The sequence below is a fragment of the Amphibalanus amphitrite genome, unplaced genomic scaffold, assembly GCF_019059575.1.
Source record: "Amphibalanus amphitrite isolate SeventyFive unplaced genomic scaffold, NRLGWU_Aamphi_draft 000217F_arrow, whole genome shotgun sequence".
Lineage (NCBI taxonomy): Eukaryota > Metazoa > Arthropoda > Thecostraca > Balanomorpha > Balanidae > Amphibalanus > Amphibalanus amphitrite.
Window position 1 is genome coordinate 449,257 of NW_024881712.1, and position 21,764 is coordinate 471,020.

At 49.0% G+C, this 21,764-nt stretch overlaps 1 protein-coding gene across 1 annotated transcript in view; it reads left to right on the top strand.

Annotated features, from left to right (window-relative positions):
- Positions 1-21,764, top strand: part of LOC122385390 (protein N-terminal asparagine amidohydrolase-like) — a 145,820-nt gene that overhangs the window by 74,150 nt on the left and 49,906 nt on the right. Inside the window, exon 3 of the mRNA XM_043373631.1 lies at positions 10,577-10,759. Within this exon, the coding sequence (XP_043229566.1) occupies positions 10,577-10,759 (183 nt within the window). The remainder of the gene's footprint in view (positions 1-10,576; positions 10,760-21,764) is intronic.

The following is a 21,764-nucleotide window of genomic DNA, read 5'->3' on the forward strand; positions in this document are numbered from 1 at the left end:
ACGCATCCCACTCAACGACAGACCTCCACGACGTAGAACTTTCACTTCAACGCGACCTTGACGAAACATATAAGTATGGCAGAAAATGGGCAATTACATTCAACACAACAAAGACAGTCCAGCAAACATTTTCACGACGAAATAATTTCACAGCACCACGTCTCACATTTGGTAGGAATCCCATACCCATTCATGAAAACCACACTCATCTGGGATTAACGTTCTCCAATGACCTACATTTTCACCATCACATCAACAAAATTTGTAAAAAGGTCAACAAATCACTAAGCCCACTATATCCAATTGCACAGTACGTACCCAGGCCCATTCTCGACCAACTTTATAAGACGTACATCAGACCACACTTCGACTATTGCGACACAGTATACGACGGACATATCACGACACACGACGCCATGCGACTCGAGAGACTACAAAACAGAGCGGCAAGACTCGTGACAGCAACCTTATTTAGAACACCGACTGACAAGCTTTTACTCGACTTGGGGTGGGATAGACTATCGACGAGAAGACGCATGCATAGAATAACACTTTATCACACATTCAACAGCCACGAAGAGTACACACCACAATATATTAAAAATACAATGCCTCACACACGCGCTGAAAACACCGGACGAGTCTTAAGAAATGCCAGTACACATACAACAACACCTAGCCGGACCACTTCGTACCATAATTCATTTTTTTCCATTAACGGCTAAACACTGGAATGATCTCCCCGAAACCATCCGATCCCTGCCACGAACATCCTTCAAAAAGACCATTTCTGAGCGGCTGGGGGTGACCAGGCCTCCGAAATTTTATGAAACTGGGTCTAAATTGGGAAATATTTTACACACAAGACTAAGAACCGGAATGAGTCACCTGAACTCTCATCTCTTCCAAATTCAAAAAAGTGAAACATCAATGTGTGCTTGTGGCTTTCCAAACGAGAACGTTCGGCATTATATCCTTGACTGTCCACTCTATGAACCACTAAGGCTAGAAATGTTTCAAACTATTACTTATCAAATAGGTATTGAGCTAAATGAAATTTCTCCTAAGCAAAAACTTGACTTCCTTATTCACGGTGAAACTCTGGACGATGAGAGCGGCTGCGCGGTCGCACATCTCTTTCAAAAATTCATTTTATCATCAAACCGGTTTACAGAACACTAAATTCAACACCAAGATACCACCTTGATCTAAGTTGTCAGGCTGCGGTTGGACGTGGCGCTCCGGGCTGACCGTGCGGTGGCTCGCGCACGCTTCTTTACTGCTCGGTGTCTGTCGTGGCGGCGACAGCCAACTCGTATGCTTTGAGTTTTGCCTATCAAATGTTTTCTGTATCTTAAGTTCAGGATCTCATCTGGTATGTTTTTGTCTGTTTGTTTGTATTTTCTTCTTCCAGAGTGATGCTCAAACTCAAGCGCTTTGCGCTTTTGCATCCCTCTGCTGCATTCTTCCGGAATCTTTCTGTCTCTCATAATAAACATTGTGTGTGTGTGTGTGTGTGTGTGTGTGTGTGTGTGTGTGTGTGTGTGTGTGTGTGTGTGTGTGTGTGTGTGTGTGTGTGTGTGTGTGTGTGTGTGTGTGTGTGTGTGTGTGTGTGTGTGTGTGTCTTCAGATGTTGCAACTTTGCAACGCCCTCAGTGCCAGAGGAACTTTCACAGGAAGATGAAACTTACAGGACATAGTAGCCTCCAGAGGTCTCACAACCAGGGTTGTATACCAATCAAGTCGATTGAATTGATTGATTTGATTCAACGCGTATTTTGAGTTGATTGGATTGAGTCGATTGACTTTTCGAGATGACTGGTTGACTGACTCGTTTGACTTTAGCGACTGGTTGACTGATTTGATTCCCGAAAATTAGAGTGACTCGTATGATTGAGTCGATTGAATGGAAAGTTGAAATAAGTTTTAGTTGACGAAAAATAATGACACCAATTGATGACATCAAAGATCACAAAACTACACTGAAAACTGCTTGTCATCACAACTGCAATATGGGGTAGATGGCCAAATAAAGAACAGGGCCTAAACATGAACAGCCAACTTTGACTTTCAACTGCAATAACTGCTCCAATCTTGTGATAGAACCTGGCGATGCACCTACCTACCTTTCTGCACTCAGCAGGAAACTTTTTTTTAATCCAGATGATAAAGTGCAAGGCCCTATATACTAAAAAAAGTGTGATTAATTACTAATTCACATCTCCACATCTCCTCAGAAACAACCCACTGAACTCTATGGGTTTGTTCCCGTCGCTCCTCTAACCTCCTCCAAGCTCCTCTAACCTCCTCTCGTTTCAAAAAATCGTTCCCGTCGCTCCTCCAAGCTCCTCCAAGCTCATCTTGATTTCACATCTCACCACCACTATTTGCCTCCTCCCTCATCCCAAACGAAAGTTGGTTTTTTGGAGGAGGCTCTTGCGTAGACATATTTGGCGCACGTAATACAAATGTGAATTGTTTATAAATGAGATTTGAGGGAAGTGAAAAGGATTTTAGTGATTGATGACGATTGGATATCTTTAAATAGTAATATTTAATATTAATCTAAGGTTATTTTATTAGAAAGCGATTATTATCTCTTGATTGCTCTTGATTTATGTTTGCGCGCCATAAATCGCCGACCGTTACAGCCCGCAAACAGCTGATTTCCTCGCGAAAATGTTCCCGTGGCTCCTCTGAAACGGCTCTCCTCCAAGCTCATCCAACCTCATCCGAGATTTTTTGGGAGGAGCGACGGGAACAGACCCTATTATAAATATCTGAAACCCCTACAAAAATAATTGAAACAAAAGCGCCGTTTTCGTCTCGCTAATAACGTTTACATTAATAGCTAATTTGCTGCATTGTTTAATTTGCAGCAGAACGTTTGTTGATCCTTTTCTCCTGAGAGCCTAGGCATAACATATTTAATATATTTCATTTTCCTTAAAATATTTTACCGAATATTATTAAGTGGTTTTATTTCAAATGAAATAATAATTAAAACGAAATTGGTGTTGTACAACCGATTTATTTTATGATGATCTACCATACTACATGATAATCAATGACGTCATCTTACCAAAAAATCAAAAGACGTAGAATAAGGATTTATAAAAGCTTAGCATACTTCTTGGCAAAACGTTTTCTTTGTTTGTTTTTTTTTTCGCAGCCGCACCAACGGCATTTAATTTTCCTCTGTTTTTCTTCTTCTTCCTTTGTCCTTAACTTATCCTGTGGTTCCAGAGTCCCTGTCCTTTCCATTTCCTTTTAAATATATTTTTAATGCTCATCCCTATCCCCCAGTCCTAACAGTTTCAAATTGTATTGCAATAAAATGTTTTGAATTCTTCACATATAACCTATCTACCTTCGTTGGTACTGTTGGTAGCCAGTGACACATCTAGGCAGGTAAGTAGGTACCTACCTGCTTTCCTGCTGTCTTCATAAAGCATACCTAATGAAGTTGTCAAATTTGTAGCACATTTTCAACACTTTCATATCAATATGGTGTCAGTGTGGCATGTACCGTAAAATGGGGTGTTAAGGGACAGTTTTGAGGTGTTTTGTTATATAACTCAAGAATGGTTGGAGCTAGAAGCATCAAATTGTCAGCATTTTATGTGGAATTTGGTGCTTTATATGCCTGCCACATTAAAGTTTTTAAGATTTGTCCTGCATATTATTTTTTATTATTTTTCATCACTGTCCCTTAGCACCCCAATGTGGGGTGTTAAGGGACACCTATATTATTCCAAGAAATGGTCATCAAATGCCCACAATTGGGGTGTGGAAGGGCACACAATTTATTTATTGAAATGTTTTGCATATTCTGTCACAAAACAAGTCAGGTTCATTCACCACTAATGACCTTTTTAGCCAATTACGTGTAATGCGGTTTACGCTTGTGGAAAATGTGCTAATTATAAGGTAAACAGAACCGAAAAGTAATCTTCTGTCATCAATAAAAATCCATGTTGAAGCTTGTCACTTGTCATTATGTTGCCCTCTTTATTTTAGCCTTTTTATGATGACATCACATTTACTTACATCAGTCTCCATTGACCCATCATTGTAAAAGAGAGTGTTGAGATGTTTTGTTACATAACTTAAGATGTGTTCGAGATAAAAGTATGAGCTTGCCAGCATTTTATGTGGAATTTGGTGTTTTCCATGCCTACTTAATTAAATTATATTTAGATATTATTTTTTATTTTTTCTTCCCTGTTCCTTAGCACCCCACATCGACCTCAAAATATGCATGTATCCGGAAAAGAGGAAGAGGATGATGAATGAATGGGTGGATTTGCACAAGTTTTTCAGGAAACATGTGCAATACATGTGACAATACACCTATGCATTCATTTTCCCTGTACACCCACTAGTTTATGTGGTACACACAGAGTTTTGGTGATGTTTCAATTTTGTGAAAATGTAGCATGATTTTCAAATCCATTTTTGAACCAATTCACTTGCATGAAAAACCATACCATTTTCTCCTATGGTCAAGAGCAAAACAGTGTCAACTACCACACTGAAGTTTTTATTGAACCTTCTCAAATTAGGAAGTTAATATGACTCAAAGTTTTTCCCACGCAATTGTCCCTTAACACCCCACTGTCCCTTAACACCCCATTTTACGGTAACCTAGCTAGGTTCATTATGTTCAGGGTTCAATTCAGAAGAGCTCCGCATAACTCACATAAGAGACAGACGGGGGCTTTACATGGGGTAGATGGCCTGATGACTTAGCTGGAATATGGCCAAAATTAAATTGACAACTTTTAGGTGAAAGGTGGTGATTTGGGTTAAGGGGCGTTTGTTGAAGTCAACTACTGGGTTATTTTGCACCCATTAAATGAAACTTCTGCTCCAATTCTACCCAGTGAACCTCAATATCATGATCCACCTGTCCATCACTAGGTATCCTTCCTTATTACAAAGAAACTTTGAATGGCATGGCAATTTATAATTTTAAATGACAATATTTTTGTTTCTTCTGTAGGTAGGTAGGTAGGTAGGTACACCAGACTGCTATGGACACTTTTCCAAGTTGGTGGGGCAAAAAACCTAATGTATATCTTGGTTTGAGTCGTTTGATTGAGTTGATTGATTCCTTTCATTGTCGCGTTTGAGTCGATTGAATCAATTCCCGAAAACTGCTCTGACTTGATTGATTTGATTGGTTTCCCAAATTTGTCGTGATTGAATTGATTGCTATTGATTGAGTCGTATACAACCCTGCTCACAACTTGTATATCTCGGATTTTTCTCAAAGGTTACATAAGGTCAGTTCGGTTACGTGACCTCACCATTGTAAGTCAATGGGGGGAATATGAAGACTGTAATTTTGGCGCCGGAAATGATCTAAAACTGTCCCAAGCACATGAAATCGTAGTTTCATGCACTCCTTGTAAGGTCCGATCATGAAACCACGATTCCATGTGCTTGGGATAGTTTTAGATCATTTCCGGCGCCAAAATAACAGCTTCAATATTTCCCCCATTGACTTATAATGGTGAGATCACGTGACCGAACTGACCTCATGTGACCTTTGGGAAAAAAATCCGAGATATACAAATTGTGAGACATCTGGAGGATACTACGTCCTGTAAGTTTCATCTTCCTGTGAAAGTTCCTCTGGCACTGAGGGCGTTGCAAAGTTGCAACATCTGAGGACCTCGCAGAGTCCCATTTATGACGTCATAGGTCAGTGACCTGACCTGACTTGAAAACTCGGTTGGTGTCAAACGATCCAGCTTGAATAAAAAATTAGGTATGCCAAGTTTCAGCTGTCTACCCTAGGCGTGTTTTGAGCTATCGCGAAAAGCCATATGAGGCGGCACCCGTCCCACCCCTTCTCGGCCGATGAGGGTTAATGTACTAGTTCATGTACATGTTTGCGCAGATATAGTATCATCTCAGCTAAAACGTATCTCTAATTCATGTTCGACACATTCTAGTGTTGTTATACAAAAATTAACTCAATATATTTTCAATTTATCTAACTATTATGCCTGACGAATATTTATTTTTCAAAAAATAGGTGCTATCTCCAAAATGGAAATTTTTCAGATCTCGGGGACCCCACCATCGGATTCCTCGCAAAATTTTAATCCAGAAAACACTAAAATTGGAGATGGGTATTTTCAAAAGTTATTTACCGTCTTTTGGGGCAATGTGACCCGTGGTGTCCCAGTAGGCATTTCTCGAAGCGGGCTCGTCCAATAAGATTAAGACCTCTCTCCTCTCTCTCTCTCTCTCTTTCTCTCTCTCTCTCTCTCTCTCTCTCTCTCTCTCTCTCTCTCTCTCTCTCTCTCTCTCTCGCTCTCGCTCTCGCTCTCGAGCGGGCCCCTGACAGAAATTTCGGGGGGTCAGCTGACCCTCTGACCCCCCCCCCCTGGCTGCGCCACTGTATTATATATTGTACAATATTCCTTGTGAATGATTCTTATCAGCATGGGCGTCACCACCACTAGGGACACTAGGGAGTAGTAGGGACATGCTTCCTAGAAGTTTTGAAATAATCGAAAACTACAAATTAGGAACTGTCCCTAGAAGTATTTGGAGCTCCCTTTACTGGGGACACGCAAAGAACCCGTGACACCTCAGACGATAATGGCGCAACTTGTTCGGCTCTGCGAACACATGTGGTTTGCCTTGCGAACAGTCGCGTCAACATCCCGCGGTAAATAAAAAGGCCCGCGAGCGGTGTGCCTCCCCAGTCCCCACAGATGTGACAGTGCCCTCCAGGCACGTGTGTGTGGTCGCCGTAAAGCTGGATACCGCAGGCCGGCACTCGTCCAAGAAATTGGTCGAGTTTGTTTCCCAGCCATCCGAGGAGACACCCGAGCCGATTCTGGAGGTGCCCAGCGTTATTGCTGAAACGAACTCGGCTGGCTTCATCCAGGTCCAGCTTATAAACCCGACCGATGACGATATGCAGCTGCCCGCCGCGTACGAGCTGGGGCAGACTCAGTTGTATGAGGGGCCGGTCGCCACAGTGCGCGTGGACCCGGCGGGAGATAAGGATCAGGGCTGTACTGGGCCGCCGCTCTGGGCCGGCCGCTGGTCAAGCCGCCAACATGTCCTAAATCAATTCCCTCTGGAACATCTGAGTGGGGATCGGAGACGGCGGAGAGGACCTGCTCTGCCGCTATCAGTCAATATTATCGAGCCACGACTACGATCTCGGTCGCATTGAAATAGCGGCACACACCATCCGACTGAAGCCGGGAGCGGATCCCGTGCACTGGCGCCCGCACCCGTGCTCAGAGCATCAGCCTCGGAAGTTGTGGTGCCAACTGGAACAGATGCTAAAAACGATCTGATTGAGCCGGCGTACGACGAGTTCACCTCGCCATGTATTCTGGTAAAAAAAGCCAAATCCTACCTCAGAATCTGACTCATGGCGTCTCTGTCAGTCCATCGACAAGCCCAACTCGGTCACCGAAACTCTGAGTTACCCGCTCCCTAATATGCAGCGTATATTAGAAGACCTGGGGCGAAACAGGGGCTTTGTGAGCTCGATGGTCATGACTAAGAGCTTCTGCCTTCTACCAGATACAGGTGCTGCCTGAGTGCGCCAAGCTCGCTGGTTTCATGACACCCTTCGGGGGCTACAAGCCCAAGATGCTGCCCATGGATCTGAAGAATAGTAGTGCTAGTCTCCAGCGGATAGTGGACGCCGTGTACGCTCCAGTGCTGGCCACGGGAAAGGTCCACTGCCATCTTGATGATCTGATCTGCTCCACCACGACCGAAACTGAGCACTTGGAGACGCTGGAGGACACATTCCAGCTGGCTCAGAAGCACGGGGTGAAGTACAAACCGTGGGTAAGACCAGGCTTCTCTGTTGGTCAGTGGAACTGCTGGGTCATGTCATTTCTCCCGAGGGCATTAGTGTCGATGACAGCAAAACACAGGCAATCGCCTACATAGCAGAACCAGCCAATAAGACAGATATAAAAGCTTTGTAGGCTATGCCAGCTTCTACAAGCGCTTTATACCGGGTTTTGCGGCCCTGGCACGAGCCTTACTGAACTTACTGAAGAAGAACGTGCCCTATGTATTCACCGAAGAGTGCAGGGAGTCTTTTGAGGCGCTGAAACGGTGTTTATGCGAGAGTCCGGTGCTCCGGTACCCCGACTTCTCGGGTAAATACCATTTCACGTCTACACTGACGCGAGCTCAGGAACACTTGGAGCGGCGCTGCATCAGGAGTTTGAGGATGGCTCTCACCCTATACCTTACGCTAGCCGGGTGTTGACGCCGTCCGAGCTGCCGCAGCCTATACTGGTAAAAGAGAGCCTGGTGGTCGTCTTTGCTGTCTTTGAGAAATTCTTTTACTACCTCGATGGTCGACATTTCATACCTACTTGCACAGACAACAGCGCTGTCAGATACCTGCTCCAGGCCACAGCGGAACCCAAGGTGAGGGATGCATTGAGGCTGCTCGAGTTCGAGTTCCAGGTGCGGCATCGCCCGGGGCCCGAAATACCGCACGTGGATGGACTTAACCGTTTGTCTTGGAGGGCAATGAAAGAAGGGCAAAGCCAAAAAGTGACCGCGGTCATCGACGTCGACTCGTGCACTCGGTCGGTTTGTACCGTCATTGAGATGGGAATCAAACCACTGAGTGCCGAGGAGCTGCGAGCAGAGCAGCTCAAGGATGAGCAGTTGGAGCCGATTATACGATACAGTAGAATCCGCTTAGTAAATCCACCCTGGTGACACGGCGTTTTTGATTTATTAAGTGGTTGCTTTATTAATCGGAGTCAGTTATCATTCCATGGAGAAATCCGTGAACAGCTCTCAAGTGACCACAATAAGCGGCTGGATTTATTATCCGAGGATTTATTAAGCGGATTCTACCGTACCTTAATGCATTCTGAAGTACTAATGTGTCACATGCATAGGCAGAAGGACTGGGCACGCGTTTCATACAGGGCCTCCTCTAAGGAATTTTCACTGGGGGGGGGGGGGGCAGAGGCTCAGAAGCCAAACCTAGGGTACCCAAAATCCGGTTTTCACATCAGATTTAGACCACTTACTTTTTGTCACAGCCCTGATGCCATGCTTTTATTTTGATTTTGAAAAAATAAAGAAATGGTAGGTCACCTGACCCTATACTGGTGGATCCAGACCGGCACGGGCAGGGTGACATTTGGGGTAAATATCCCCCTGCAGCGTCCGAAATCGACGGAAATTTCCGACTTTTCGGAAATAATGTAGACATGACCTTGAGTGATTAACTGTAAAGCATAGTCAAAATATATTCTGAACACCAAGACCAGTTCAAAGCCAAGTCAAAGTCCAAGTTCCAGTCCCCCAGCTCCCTGCCCCCTGTCTCAATGCCCCCCCCGTATCCAACATGACCTTGAGACGACCTTTGTCACAGAAGGTTCCCGAAGGGAAACCAATCGGCGGCTGCCCTGGCGTCGCAGCGCCAGCCAATCAGCAGCCGCCATCACTCTGCACACCAGCCGTCGCCGCCAAGCTCGGCATATAGCCTACGGCGTGTGACCTGCGGCCGCGGGCGCTTGCGGCGGCGAAGTCCCACTTCCGACACAGTCTCGGAGCGGCAGTCCATTGTCAGCATATAGCCGCCCGAGCAACAGGCGGCGGCACAGGAGGAGCCCTCCTACACTCCTCCCCGCTTACAAAGAGCCGCCAGACGTCTGAGGCGCACTGGCTCCAGCGCACGTCCCCTGGGAACCAGAATGAAACAAACGCGTCACTAAGAGTGGCCACAATGCGATATGTACAAACGACAGAAAAAGTCAGCTCGGGTCATCAGGGCACGAGACAGGACACACATCAGCCGGTAAGGGTAAGACGAGACCCACTGCCGTACTTTCCGCCACTTACGCCACGCGCTAGTCGCTCGACGCGTTCAGATCGCGTCCATCTGGGCTCTGCTGGCCAGTCAAAGCACAAGATAAAGCGCGCTAAAGGCAGCTGCGGCTGGGTAGTGTTGCGATCAGGTGTCTTACATTACGGCTACATATCGGTCAGGGGGCCGACGCTCACGCGTAGAGCGTCTCGGAGCCACCGCGGGTACCGCACTGCGAGGCAGCGGTATCGGCCGGAAGGTCACACGGAGACTAACCGACTGCTCTGCACCCTGTGAAACGGCAGCCTCAGCTGGAGGCTCAGCTGTGGAACGCATCGTCACCTCAGATGCGCTCCCTGGGACAGGACAGAGACTCGTCCCGCGACAGGCGGTGACCCAGCGGTCACGGTCAATCAGTGCGTAAGCCGGAACCCTCGTGACACGACTTCGGGAGGGATGGAGGTGGGCGGGGGAGCGCGTGGAGGGGTGCACCGTAATGCATGGCCCAGAAGGACAAAAAGCCACTGCTGTCATTAACGTGCGTGATAGAGCCAAGAGCTAGCGCCGAACTATCAGCTCAATACAACTTGGCCTTGGCCAACTTGGCCTCAATACAACTTCGACTTAGTGCATCATATAGCATCAGTGCAGACGGTCACCCCGAGTCCCCGACCTTTGTCCGGCAAAAACTGTGCCACATGTCGGGGCGAACACTAACGTCTGCCGTTTGGTTGTTTTCAGCTTCCGGTGCCACGGGACTCACTCACCTCGACGCCTGCGAACACGAGGAGTCGCTGCAAACGATCCTTCAGCGCATCGCGGAACTGTCGATGGGCTACCCGGCCGGACGGGTGCAGCTGCACCTGGTCGGAGGCTACCGGGACAGCCGGGGCGTCTCCGAGGAAGCCACCCTGTCCCTGCTCAGTGAGTGTCTCCCTGGCCCTGCTCAGTGTCTCCCTGTCCCTGCTCAGTGAGTGTCTCCCTGGCCCTGCTCAGTGAGTGTCTCCCTGGCCCTGCCTAGTGTCACCCTGGCCCTGCTCAGTGTCTCCCTGACCCTGCTCAGTGTCTCCCTGGCCCTGCTCAGTGTCTCCCTGTCCCTGCTCAGTAATTGTCTCCCTGTCCCTGCTCAGTGTCTCCCTGTCCCTGCCTAGTGTCACCCTGGCCCTGCTCAGTGTCTCCCTGGCCCTGCTCAGTGTCTCTCTGTCCCTTCTCAGTGTCTCCCTGTCCCTGCTCAGTGTCACCCTGGCCCTGCTCAGTGTCTCCCTGGCCCTGCTCAATGAGTGTCTCCCTGTCCCTACCTAGTGTCACCCTGTCCCTGCCTAGTGTCACCCTGACCCCGCTCAGTGTCTCCCTGGCCCTGCTCAGTGTATCCCTATCCCTGCTCAGTGAGTGTCTCCATGTCCCTGCTCAGTGAGTGTCTCCCTGGCCCTCCTCAGTGTCTCCCTGTCCCTGCTCAGTGAGTGTCTCCCTGGCCCTGCCTAGTGTCACCCTGTCCCTGCCTGGTGTCACCCTGTCCCTGCTCAGTGAGTGCAGGGGGGTCTGCTCCCGTGCTTTTCCGCTATCAAAAACTGGCAATAGGTTGGCTCAAGGCCGTTGGACAGCGGCCGGCGCGCTGATTGGCTGACGGCTGTGAATAGGGCGGAGCTAATATGGTGACGTCACAAATCACTCTGGCCGAAGGCCGATAGTGTTATAGTCAATGGAGGCCGGAGGGGAATATTGTGCGCCCGTTTATTCCTACTTTCAGTGTCACGTAAGGTCTTCTTCTTTATCCCGCGACCGCCTGGGGGGGGGTCGGATCCGACCCCCCCCTCCGTTTTTCTTGAATAACTCATGAACCGCTTGCGCTAACAACTTGAAACTTCGCATACCTTCTCCCCCATCAATTTGACGTCTCCTGTGCAATTTTTAAGAAAAAAATTTCAAAAATTTCTGAGATATATTGATTTTAGTGATGTAACTACATGGCGTTTTCAGTCAAAAAATGGTAAATGTTTAAAAAATCGCCAAAAATCGAGGTTTTAAGCAAATTGCAAATTAAGGACATGAAAAGACGCAGCTCAACGAGTTCTTTAAAATGGCTATCTCGGATTTTCCATAAAATGCGTTTTTCACCCCTAAAAATTCAAAAAACTATATTTTTTGGAAAACAGCTAATAAAATCCAAAATTTTGAGAATTTCCAAAAAACCGGAATATATGTTATAGAGCTCTATTAGAACATTCGATGTCCCAAATTTCAACTTTCTATCTTGATTTTTGACCCCCAAATTGTAAAAAATAGCTCCAACATGCATAGGGCATGGTGACGTCATAAGCATTTTCGCGAATTAGAGGCACTTCTGAACATCGCATGTGAAAACAAATGGCACCACTAGATTCCTGGGACAAAGTTCGTCAAGAAAAGTGCATTTTTATGTCAAAAATAAAAAGTTGAAAAATTGACTTTTTCTTAGCCCTCGTTTAGTTATGTATGGCATAAACGATTTTTTATGCTTTCAATGCACACTTATCACCAGCACAGTGACTTGGGGTCACATATAACCATTACCATCGGATTTGGCGTGAAAAATAAGCCATAAAACATGTGTCGCACGCCCATGTAGCAGAAAGTGAAAACCGTGACCTTTCGTGACCTGACCTGACCTTGACCCGTACTTCGTATGACCCCTATACGCACATGGTACCTTCACTAGGTCTTTGAGGTCATTTGTGGTGAGTTTCGAGCAGCAGCTATCGATTCCGCTGTCCGTAAGCCTAATCATGCAAAACCCCTGAATTTGACATTTGACCTGACCTTGACCCGAAAGTTGACCTCAATCTTAAAATCTTAAGAGTGCTTTGGGAAGGTCTCGTAGAGACCTTTCGAACGCCGCCTCGCGGGGCTCGATACGACCATTGGTTCTCGAGATAACAGGGGGGGGGGGTCGGATCCGACCCCCCCAGGCTGATGTGGGTACGGAAATAGCCCAGGCGGTGCCGGGTTATCTTGGTACAATTGAGGTCCTTCTCGTGGCTGCTACACATCAACTTTCCATTCGTCAACGCATTTGTACGCTTTAGAGCGTTTTGAACGTCGAGCCAACCAGTGCCAAACGAATTAGGTACCGAATCGCAGTTACCACGAATAGAAAACAAGCCTCATACATTAATGATCAAACTGATGTTCGTTTCCGGAAGACACAAGCAACTTATTGCCTATGTGTTGGATTTTTATGTTACTGCCTTAATTACGGAGCGAGCGAAGCGAGCGGAGTCTTACGTAGAATAACGGAAATTTCTGAGTATGGCCGTGGTCACGCTTTTGCGAGGCTTATATCTCAGCAACCACTTGACCGATTTACATGCGGTAATTTTTGTGGGGTAGCTTCATTCCTTCTACCAAGTATTGGACTATTCCCGATGCATATGGGTGACCCCTTATGCACGTGCCACGTGCAAAACGAAGAGGTGTCACTTTTGTAATTGTTGCAATATCTCGGTAACTACTTGGCCGATTGCGCTGAAAGTTGGCATGTAGGTAGGCACCCACTAGGCACTGCATATCCATGTGCCAGAGTTGGGGTGCTGCTGCACGTGCGCACGTGCAGGGGTCGTTTCCAGATCTCGAGAACGGCTGGACCGATGGCGCTCAAATTTGGTACATGGTTAGGGACCGGTTAGTAGGGTGCCGTGCAAAAGTCAGTTGGGACCCATTTTGCACGTGCGCACGTGCAGGGTGCCGCTTCCAGATCTCGAGAACGGCTGGGCCGATTGTGCTCAAATTTGGCACATCGCTAGAGACCGGTTAGTAGGGTGCCGTGCACAAGTCAGCTGGAGGTACCCCCTCGAAATTTCGCACGTGCAAGGCTCACCCTCTCGCTCGCTCCGTTAGTCGCCCCAAAAGGCGTTATACTGGTTTATGTGTTTCTAATGTCGTCCATCTAACCCTCACCGGCCGAAGGGGGAGCGGGTACCGCCCCCACCCCCATGGGTTTATCGCGATAGTTCGGAACACGCCGGCGATAGAGAGGCAAAACTTGGCCTACCTGACCTTTCCTTCAAGCCGGATCTTTTGACACCAACTGCATTTTCGGGCCAAGTCAGGTCACTGACCTATGACGTCATAAGTGAACCTCTGCACGGCCCCACAATGTCGTGACTTCACAGCGCTTTCACAGTGCACAAGAGCCGAGGAGCTTTCACAGGGAGATGAACTTACAGGACCTAGTATCGATGAGAGGTCTCACAGCTTGTATGTCTTGGATTTATCCTAAGGGTCACCTGAGGCCAAGTCCTCACCATGACGTGACCTCACCATTATAAGTCGATGGGAAAATATGGATAGGATATGTAAATATGGATCATCGCCGGATGGCGCCGGCAATGATCCAGAACTATGTCAAGCACACAGAATCGTGATTCCATGCACACTATCCGATGCTTCACTTTTGTATTGCTGACCTTGTGTGACGTCATTTATGACGTCGATAAGGTCATAAGTTTTTCGTCAATAGCACCTGATCAAATTGAGCTAGCATAGCGGAGTACGGAAACCCACCAATGGACTCGGGAACACCTGCCGAATCGAATGATATACGATATGACCTCCTTCGACCAACTTGGTGACCTGAAGGGCTCTGACCTGACCTTCACCCGAAGTAAACATTTTAGGTTGAGCTCGACCGAGCAAAATGTATACCATTCGACGCGCCTGAGCCAGGCAAACAAGATGCTGTCAAAATCGAGGCTCTGTGACCATTTTTGACGAAGTTATTTGCCAAAAACTGACACTTAGCTTGGGCCACTTGACCGGACCTCAGATGTGACCCGTTAACCTGAGGCCTTGAAATCGGCTACTAATCGCTGCGTAGTGCGTCTCGTAACGGCGCATACGTTTGCCTTTTCCGCGAAAATCTAGCTCAACCAGGGGCGAAACGGCGAGTGGAGGTTTTATCAACTAACCCCTCCCCTCTCGGCCGGGGCGTATGAAGAAAACCAATAGGTCCGGCGAGGTTTGGTTTAAGAAATACCGGGCTAGTTAACGATAGGTATTTTAAGTAGCACTGTTTCTTAACCCGCGCCGTGCTGGGGGGGGCGTTTTTACGCCCCCCCCCCCTCAGGTTTTTCGCGAATATCTCAAAAACGGCGGCGCGCAGCGCCGCCGTTTTTGGTACACGTGTTCCTACATCATTTCCGCACATGTTGTGAAAATTTCAGACCTAGGCCGTTCAAGGTCAGGTCACCAGGTCACGTCAAGTGACCTTACCTCAGAAAAAGTTCAAAGGCTCGCTATAGCTACACCGACTGAACGATCACTTTGAAACTTTCAGCGATTGATATGAGTAACAGTATGTATAAAATGTATATCTCGGATTTTTGATATCTGTGACCTAAGGTCAGGTCAATTTTGCGACCTCTCCATTATAAGTCAATGGGAGAAAATTGAAATGCGCCTCTTTTGGACGAATATCGTTCAAAACGCTCTCAAACATCGGTTCATAGGTAAACATGACACACTGAATAGGAAAAATGCACCTGTGACCCCTCTGTGTGCCCCTGAGGTCATCTCAGGTCATGAACGGTCGCCAGCAGTTTTTTGGCTATAACTTTTGATAGAGACGTGCTAGAGCGGTGAAAACACGTCAGATGTGTTCAGCTCGACGATACGGATTGACTGATATGCAACATGACCCTTTTCGGTCAGGTCATGACCTTGACCTGAGGTCAAATTTTCAAAATGACCTTTCAAGGTCAACAAATAGTTCATTCGACGCGTCTCGACGAGAGGAACACGATGCTGGCAAAAGTAATGTCATGGCGCTTATGAGTCAAAAGTTATTGACGAAAAAACGTTTTTCGTAAAAACGGCTATTTTTGGAGTTTTTGCCCTCTGGAGGCTAAACCGTTGACCTGAGGTCAAATCTGAGAACATTACTCAGAAAGGTCTGTAAAAGGGCTATCGAATGCGCTTTTCCGCGGCGCTGTAGCTCTATCGGTTCCCGAGATAGCCGTTGGCAGTTTCCAAAATGTTGAAATAGTCAACATTTTACCTTTGGTGACCTCTGGTGACCTGACCTTTGACCTGACCCAAAAAATGACCGAAGTGTTTTCGTCCTTATTTTTGACGCTCTTTCGATTGCCGCTTACCGCGTGTCGCTACGTGGCCCAGGAGCCGAGTTAGACGGGGGGGGGGGCGTGAAAACGCCCCCCCCCCCCAGCACTCGGCGGAAAGTTCAGGCCACCAGCACGGCGCGGGTTAAGGTGTTTGTATACAAGTGCTGCGCACATAAAAACAAAAACAAAAATGTTGGCTGGCACGGCCAGGCAACGGCTCTACATCTGTAGGTACTGTACCGCTGTTTCAGGCGCTTTATATATTACAAGTGCTTTATATAGGTATTAGGCATACATTACACAATATGAAATTTATCATTTCACGATTCAGTACGCATTAGTGAATTACGATGCTATCTAGAATCAGAAACGGTCCAGTTGCGATAGACTTTTGAAATAGCGAAAGAGAAACAGCCACGGATGGGCTATGGCGAATGCTTTACCTACGCCAAGAGCAAGATAGAGGAGGTTGGAGCAGGACCCTCCTTGACTTTGTAGGGGCTAGAGCTGCCACTTGAACAGGGAAGCAATCTTGGAGGAGTTTAGATGTGTTAGGAAGTGAGACTGGAACAGACCCATTGTGTCCGGTAGGTAGGTGGAAACTTACCTATATCTAAGAGGTAGGTAAGGCGGAGCGTTTACCAGTACCGATTGTAATGTTAATTCTAACGGTTCATTTTTCCTCACTGATCTGTCTAGTGAAAATGTGAGCTGCTAGCTGAGGTGAATGACCGGGAGTAAACGCATTTTAGCGTTAGTTGCATTGCAGCCGACGGGCGCAGAGTGATCTGTGACGTCACGAATCAGTAGTTCTCCCGCTGTCCATAGATAGCGCTAGTGTGGTCTACGCATCCCGCCCATAGATGGCGCTGATACATGTTGCCACTTCTCGCGGCCGGAGCAGCCTACCTTTCTATAGAGCCTTGAGTGAGTGTATCCCTGGCCCTGCTCAGTGTCTCCCTGCCCCTACCTAGTGTCACCCTGGCCCTGCTCAGTGTCTCCCTGACCCTGCATAGTGTCACCCTGGCCCTGCTCAGTGTCTCCCTGTCCCTACCTAGTGTCACCCTGTTCCTGCTCAGTGTCTCCCTGTCCCTGCTCAGTGAGTGTCTCCCTGGCCCTGCTCAGTGTCTCCCTGGCCCTGCTCAGTGTCTCCCTGGCCCTGCTCAGTGTCTCCCTGTCCCTGCTCAGTGAGTGTCTCCCTGGCCCTGCTCATTGTCTTCCTGGCCCTGCTCAGTGTCACCCTGTCCCTGCTCAGTGTCACCCTGGCCCTGACTAGTGTCACCCTGTCCCTGCTCAGTGTCTACATGTCCCTGCCTAGTGTCACCCTGGCCCTGCTCAGTGTCTCCCTGGCCCTGCCTAGTGTCACCCTGGTCCTGCTCAGTGTCTCCCTGTCCCTGCCTAGTGTCACCCTGGCCCTGCTCAGTGTCACCCTGGCCCTGCTCACTGTCTCCCTGTCCCTGCTCAGTGTCACCCTGTCCCTGCTCACTGTCTCCCTGGCCCTGCTCAGTGTATCCCTGTCCCTGCTCAGTGAGTGTCTCCATGTCCCTGCTCAGTGTCTCCCTGGCCCTCCTCAGTGTCTCCCTGTCCCTGCTCAGTGAGTGTCTCCCTGGCCCTGCCTAGTGTCACCCTGTCCCTGCCTGGTGTCACCCTGTCCCTGCTCAGTGAGTGTATCCCTGGCCCTGCTCAGTGTCTCCCTGCCCCTACCTAGTGTCACCCTGTCCCTGCTCAGTGAGTGTCTCCCTGGCCCTGCTCAGTGTCACCCTGCCCCTACCTAGTGTCACCCTGTCCCTGCTCAGTGTCACCCTGTCCCTGCTCAGTGTCTCCCTGGCCCTGCTCAGTGCCTCTCTGTCCCTTCTCAGTGTCTCCCTGTCCCTGCTCAGTGCCTCTCTGTCCCTTCTCAGTGTCTCCCTGTCCCTGCTCAGTGTATCCCTGGCCCTGCTCAGTGTCTCCCTGTCCCTACCTAGTGTCACCCTGTCCCTGCTCAGTGTCTCCCTGTCCCTGCTCAGTGAGTGTCTCCCTGGCCCTGCTCAGTGTCTCCCTGTCCCTGCCTAGTGTCACCCTGGCCCTGCCTAGTGTCACCCTGGCCCTGCTCAGTGTCTCCCTGTCCCTGCTCAGTGAGTGTCTTCCTGGCCCTGCTCAGTGTCTCCCTGTCCCTGCTCAGTGAGTGTCTTCCTGGCCCTGCTCAGTGTCTCCCTGTCCCTGCTCAGTGAGTGTCACCCTGTCCCTGCTCAGTAATTGTCTCCCTGTCCCTGCTCAGTGTCTCCCTGTCCCTGCCTAGTGTCACCCTGGCCCTGCTCAGTGTCTCCCTGTCCCTGCCTAGTGTCACCCTGGCCCTGCTCAGTGTCTCCCTGGCCCTGCTCAGTGTCTCCCTGTCCCTCCTGCTCAGTGAGTGTCTCCCTGGCCCTGCCTAGTGTCACCCTGTCCCTGCTCAGTGTCACCCTGGCCCTGCTCAGTGTCACCCTGTCCCTGCTCAGTGTCTCCCTGTCCCTGCTCAGTAATTGTCTCCCTGTCCCTGCTCAGTGTCTCCCTGTCCCTGCACAGTGTCTCCCTGTCCCTGCTCAGTGAGTGTCTCCCTGTCCCTGCTCAGTGTCTCCCTGTCCCTGCTCAGTGTCACCCTGGCCCTGCTCAGTGAGTGTCTCCCTGGCCCTGCTCAGTGTCTCCCTGTCCCTGCACAGTGTCTCCCTGTCCCTGCTCAGTGTCTCCCTGTCCCTGCCTAGTGTCACCCTGGCCCTGCTCAGTGTCTCCCTGGCCCTGCTCAGTGAGTGTCTCCTTGGCCCTGCTCAGTGTCTCCCTGGCCCTGCTCAGTGTCTCCCTGTCCCTGCTCAGTAATTGTCTCCCTGTCCCTGCTCAGTGTCTCCCTGTCCCTGCACAGTGTCTCCCTGTCCCTGCTCAGTGAGTGTCTCCCTGGCCCTGCTCAGTGTCTCCCTGTCCCTGCTCAGTGTCACCCTGGCCCTGCTCAGTGAGTGTCTCCCTGGCCCTGCTCAGTGTCTCCCTGTCCCTGCACAGTGTCTCCCTGTCCCTGCTCAGTGTCTCCCTGTCCCTGCCTAGTGTCACCCTGGCCCTGCTCAGTGTCTCCCTGGCCCTGCGTAGTGTCACCCTGGCCCTGCTCAGTGAGTGTCTCCCTGGCCCTGCTCAGTGTCTCCCTGTCCCTGCTCAGTGTCACCCTGGCTCTGCTCAGTGTCTCCCTGTCCCTGCTCAGTGTCACCCTGGCCCTGCTCAGTAATTGTCTCCCTGTCCCTGCTCAGTGTCTCCCTGGCCCTGCCTAGTGTCACCCTGTCCCTGCTCAGTGTCTCCCTGTCCCTGCTCAGTAGTTGTCTCCCTGTCCCTGCTCAGTGTCTCCCTGTCCCTGCTCAGTGTCTCCCTGGCCCTGCTCAGTGTCTCCCTGGCCCTGCTCAGTGTCTCCCTGTCCCTGCTCAGTGAGTGTCTCCTTGGCCCTGCTCAGTGTCTCCCTGGCCCTGCTCAGTGTCTCCCTGTCCCTGCTCAGTAATTGTCTCCCTGTCCCTGCTCAGTGTCTCCCTGTCCCTGCACAGTGTCTCCCTGTCCCTGCTCAGTGAGTGTCTCCCTGGCCCTGCTCAGTGTCTCCCTGTCCCTGCTCAGTGTCACCCTGGCCCTGCTCAGTAATTGTCTCCCTGTCCCTGCTCAGTGTCTCCCTGGCCCTGCTCAGTGAGTGTCTCCCTGGCCCTGCTCAGTGTCTCCCTGTCCCTGCTCAGTGTCACCCTGGCCCTGCTCAGTGTCTCCCTGGCCCTGCTCAGTGAGTGTCTCCCTGTCCCTACCTAGTGTCACCCTGTCCCTGCCTAGTGTCACCCTGACCCTGCTCAGTGAGTGTCTCCCTGGCCCTGCTCAGTGTCTCCCTGTCCCTGCTCAGTGTCACCCTGGCCCTGCTCAGTGTCTCCCTGGCCCTGCTCAGTGAGTGTCTCCCTGTCCCTGCTCGGTGAGTGTTTCTTTTCGTTTATTGTTGAGACCATGCACACCGTGGCTATTCTAGTCTCACGTCATACATGTTCTAAAAGCAAAGTGACTAAAATATCGGATAAGTTGTACATACACACAATGCCACACTACACACGATAAAACAAACTGCGATAAAAACATGATAAGATAAGTGAGAAGAGCTAAGCGTGAGCATATGTCTAAATGATACATTTGCCTACAGCCCGCTTGAACGCACGGGAGGTCGGCGCGTCGCGGGCCGATTGGTGTAATACAATTGGCGAATACGCTCCCGAAACTGGTTGTAGGCTTGTTTTCTTTGACCTCTTGCCGGAGGATAATGCGATCATTTTAGATTAAATTTATATCAAAGTGTTCCCAGGCCATGAGGCATTCTCTCCCAAAACAAAAATTTCTGCCTACACCACTGTTGCGTTGTTTTTTACATCCGAAGTGGAGAAGTTCCATGCCTGAACATGGCGCGACCTGTGGCTTTCAACAGAATTAATTTTTAAAATAAACCCATTAATGGCCATTTGGTTCACGGCATTCAATGTTTGTAATGCTAGAATATTACCGCAGTAGTACTTTGTGTTAACGGTCGTGTTTGGGGCATCATATGAAGCTGAATGAGTGCACCGTGGCTCAAATTGTCTCACACTTTGCTTTTCGATGGGTGCCGTTTCGGGAGACCAGTAACACAACTGAAACCGAAATCGGCTAGCATTTTTCCACCATTGTCGGCTAATCTTGAAACTAGCGTGTCCACTGCATTTGCCATTTCATAGCTAGCCTAGTTGACTATATCGGACGACAAAAAAAGGTGTTATTATGTTTGCCTTATCTTATACGCCAATAAAGAATGTTCGGGTAATTCTGGGACACCCTCTAGGTAGTAGGTGTCACCTACCATTGGCAGCTTCTTAACATTTTACGAAAGCACCAAAACTACTTCGTAAAGGTTCAAATGGTTGGTAAATTGGAAATCAGCTAAAAAATACCATAGAAACAAGTAAAACTCGGAAAAAGTGAGCCAAGGTCATCAAAGGCCAATGACCTTGATCTGACCTTCACGTTACCTTGACACACACTATAAAAACCACAAAAAGACTAGATGGGTCATTCCACGATAGATCGTACCACTTTTTTCCAATTTGACACTCTCATCTCTCGGAATTTGTCGAGAATTGGTCACAGGGGCATCAGGGGCTCTGAATCCCCCTGTGACAATTTCAGGCTTATCAGATGAGCATTTTTTTAGTTATGGTGTATAAATTTCTTTGGATCTTGCTTTGCAGCGCTAAGTTTGGCGGGCTGTAACTCTAAGACGGATTATTCAAATGCCAAATGTTATATAACATTGAACTTGCAATGAAATAGAGATTAGGGGAGAGCGGGGCCAGTTGAAACACGGGGTCAGATGAAACATGGCTTTATTTTCAACAGTATGCAACATATGGCGTTGCCGACACCACTGCGCATCCGCGCTCGACCACTTCCTTTGTCAACGGCGTTTGGGCGGCAAACGGACGGTAATTTTGATTTGACACTTGTTTTTGTGTTTTTGAGGGGCGTTTGGGAGAAATCGTTTTTATGAATATTTTGTGATATCTCATATACCTTTGTTTGCTGAAAGAAGAACTCCTGGCTCCGGAATAACACTTTATTTGGCCCTTCATTCAGCATGATGCCGTCCCTCCAGCTCGTTTGACAGGTGCTTTACGGCGCGTGCGAGATGGCGGGAGCGGATGGGGTCAATTGAAACGCTTCTCTGAGGGTCAGTTGAAACAGGGCCACAGGCCGTTTCAATGGACCCCGGTGACCTTTGCAATGGTTATTGTTCAGGGGCTGTAAACATTAAAGGAAATAGTCCACCTTTGAAATGAGCTTTTAAACTGAAATAG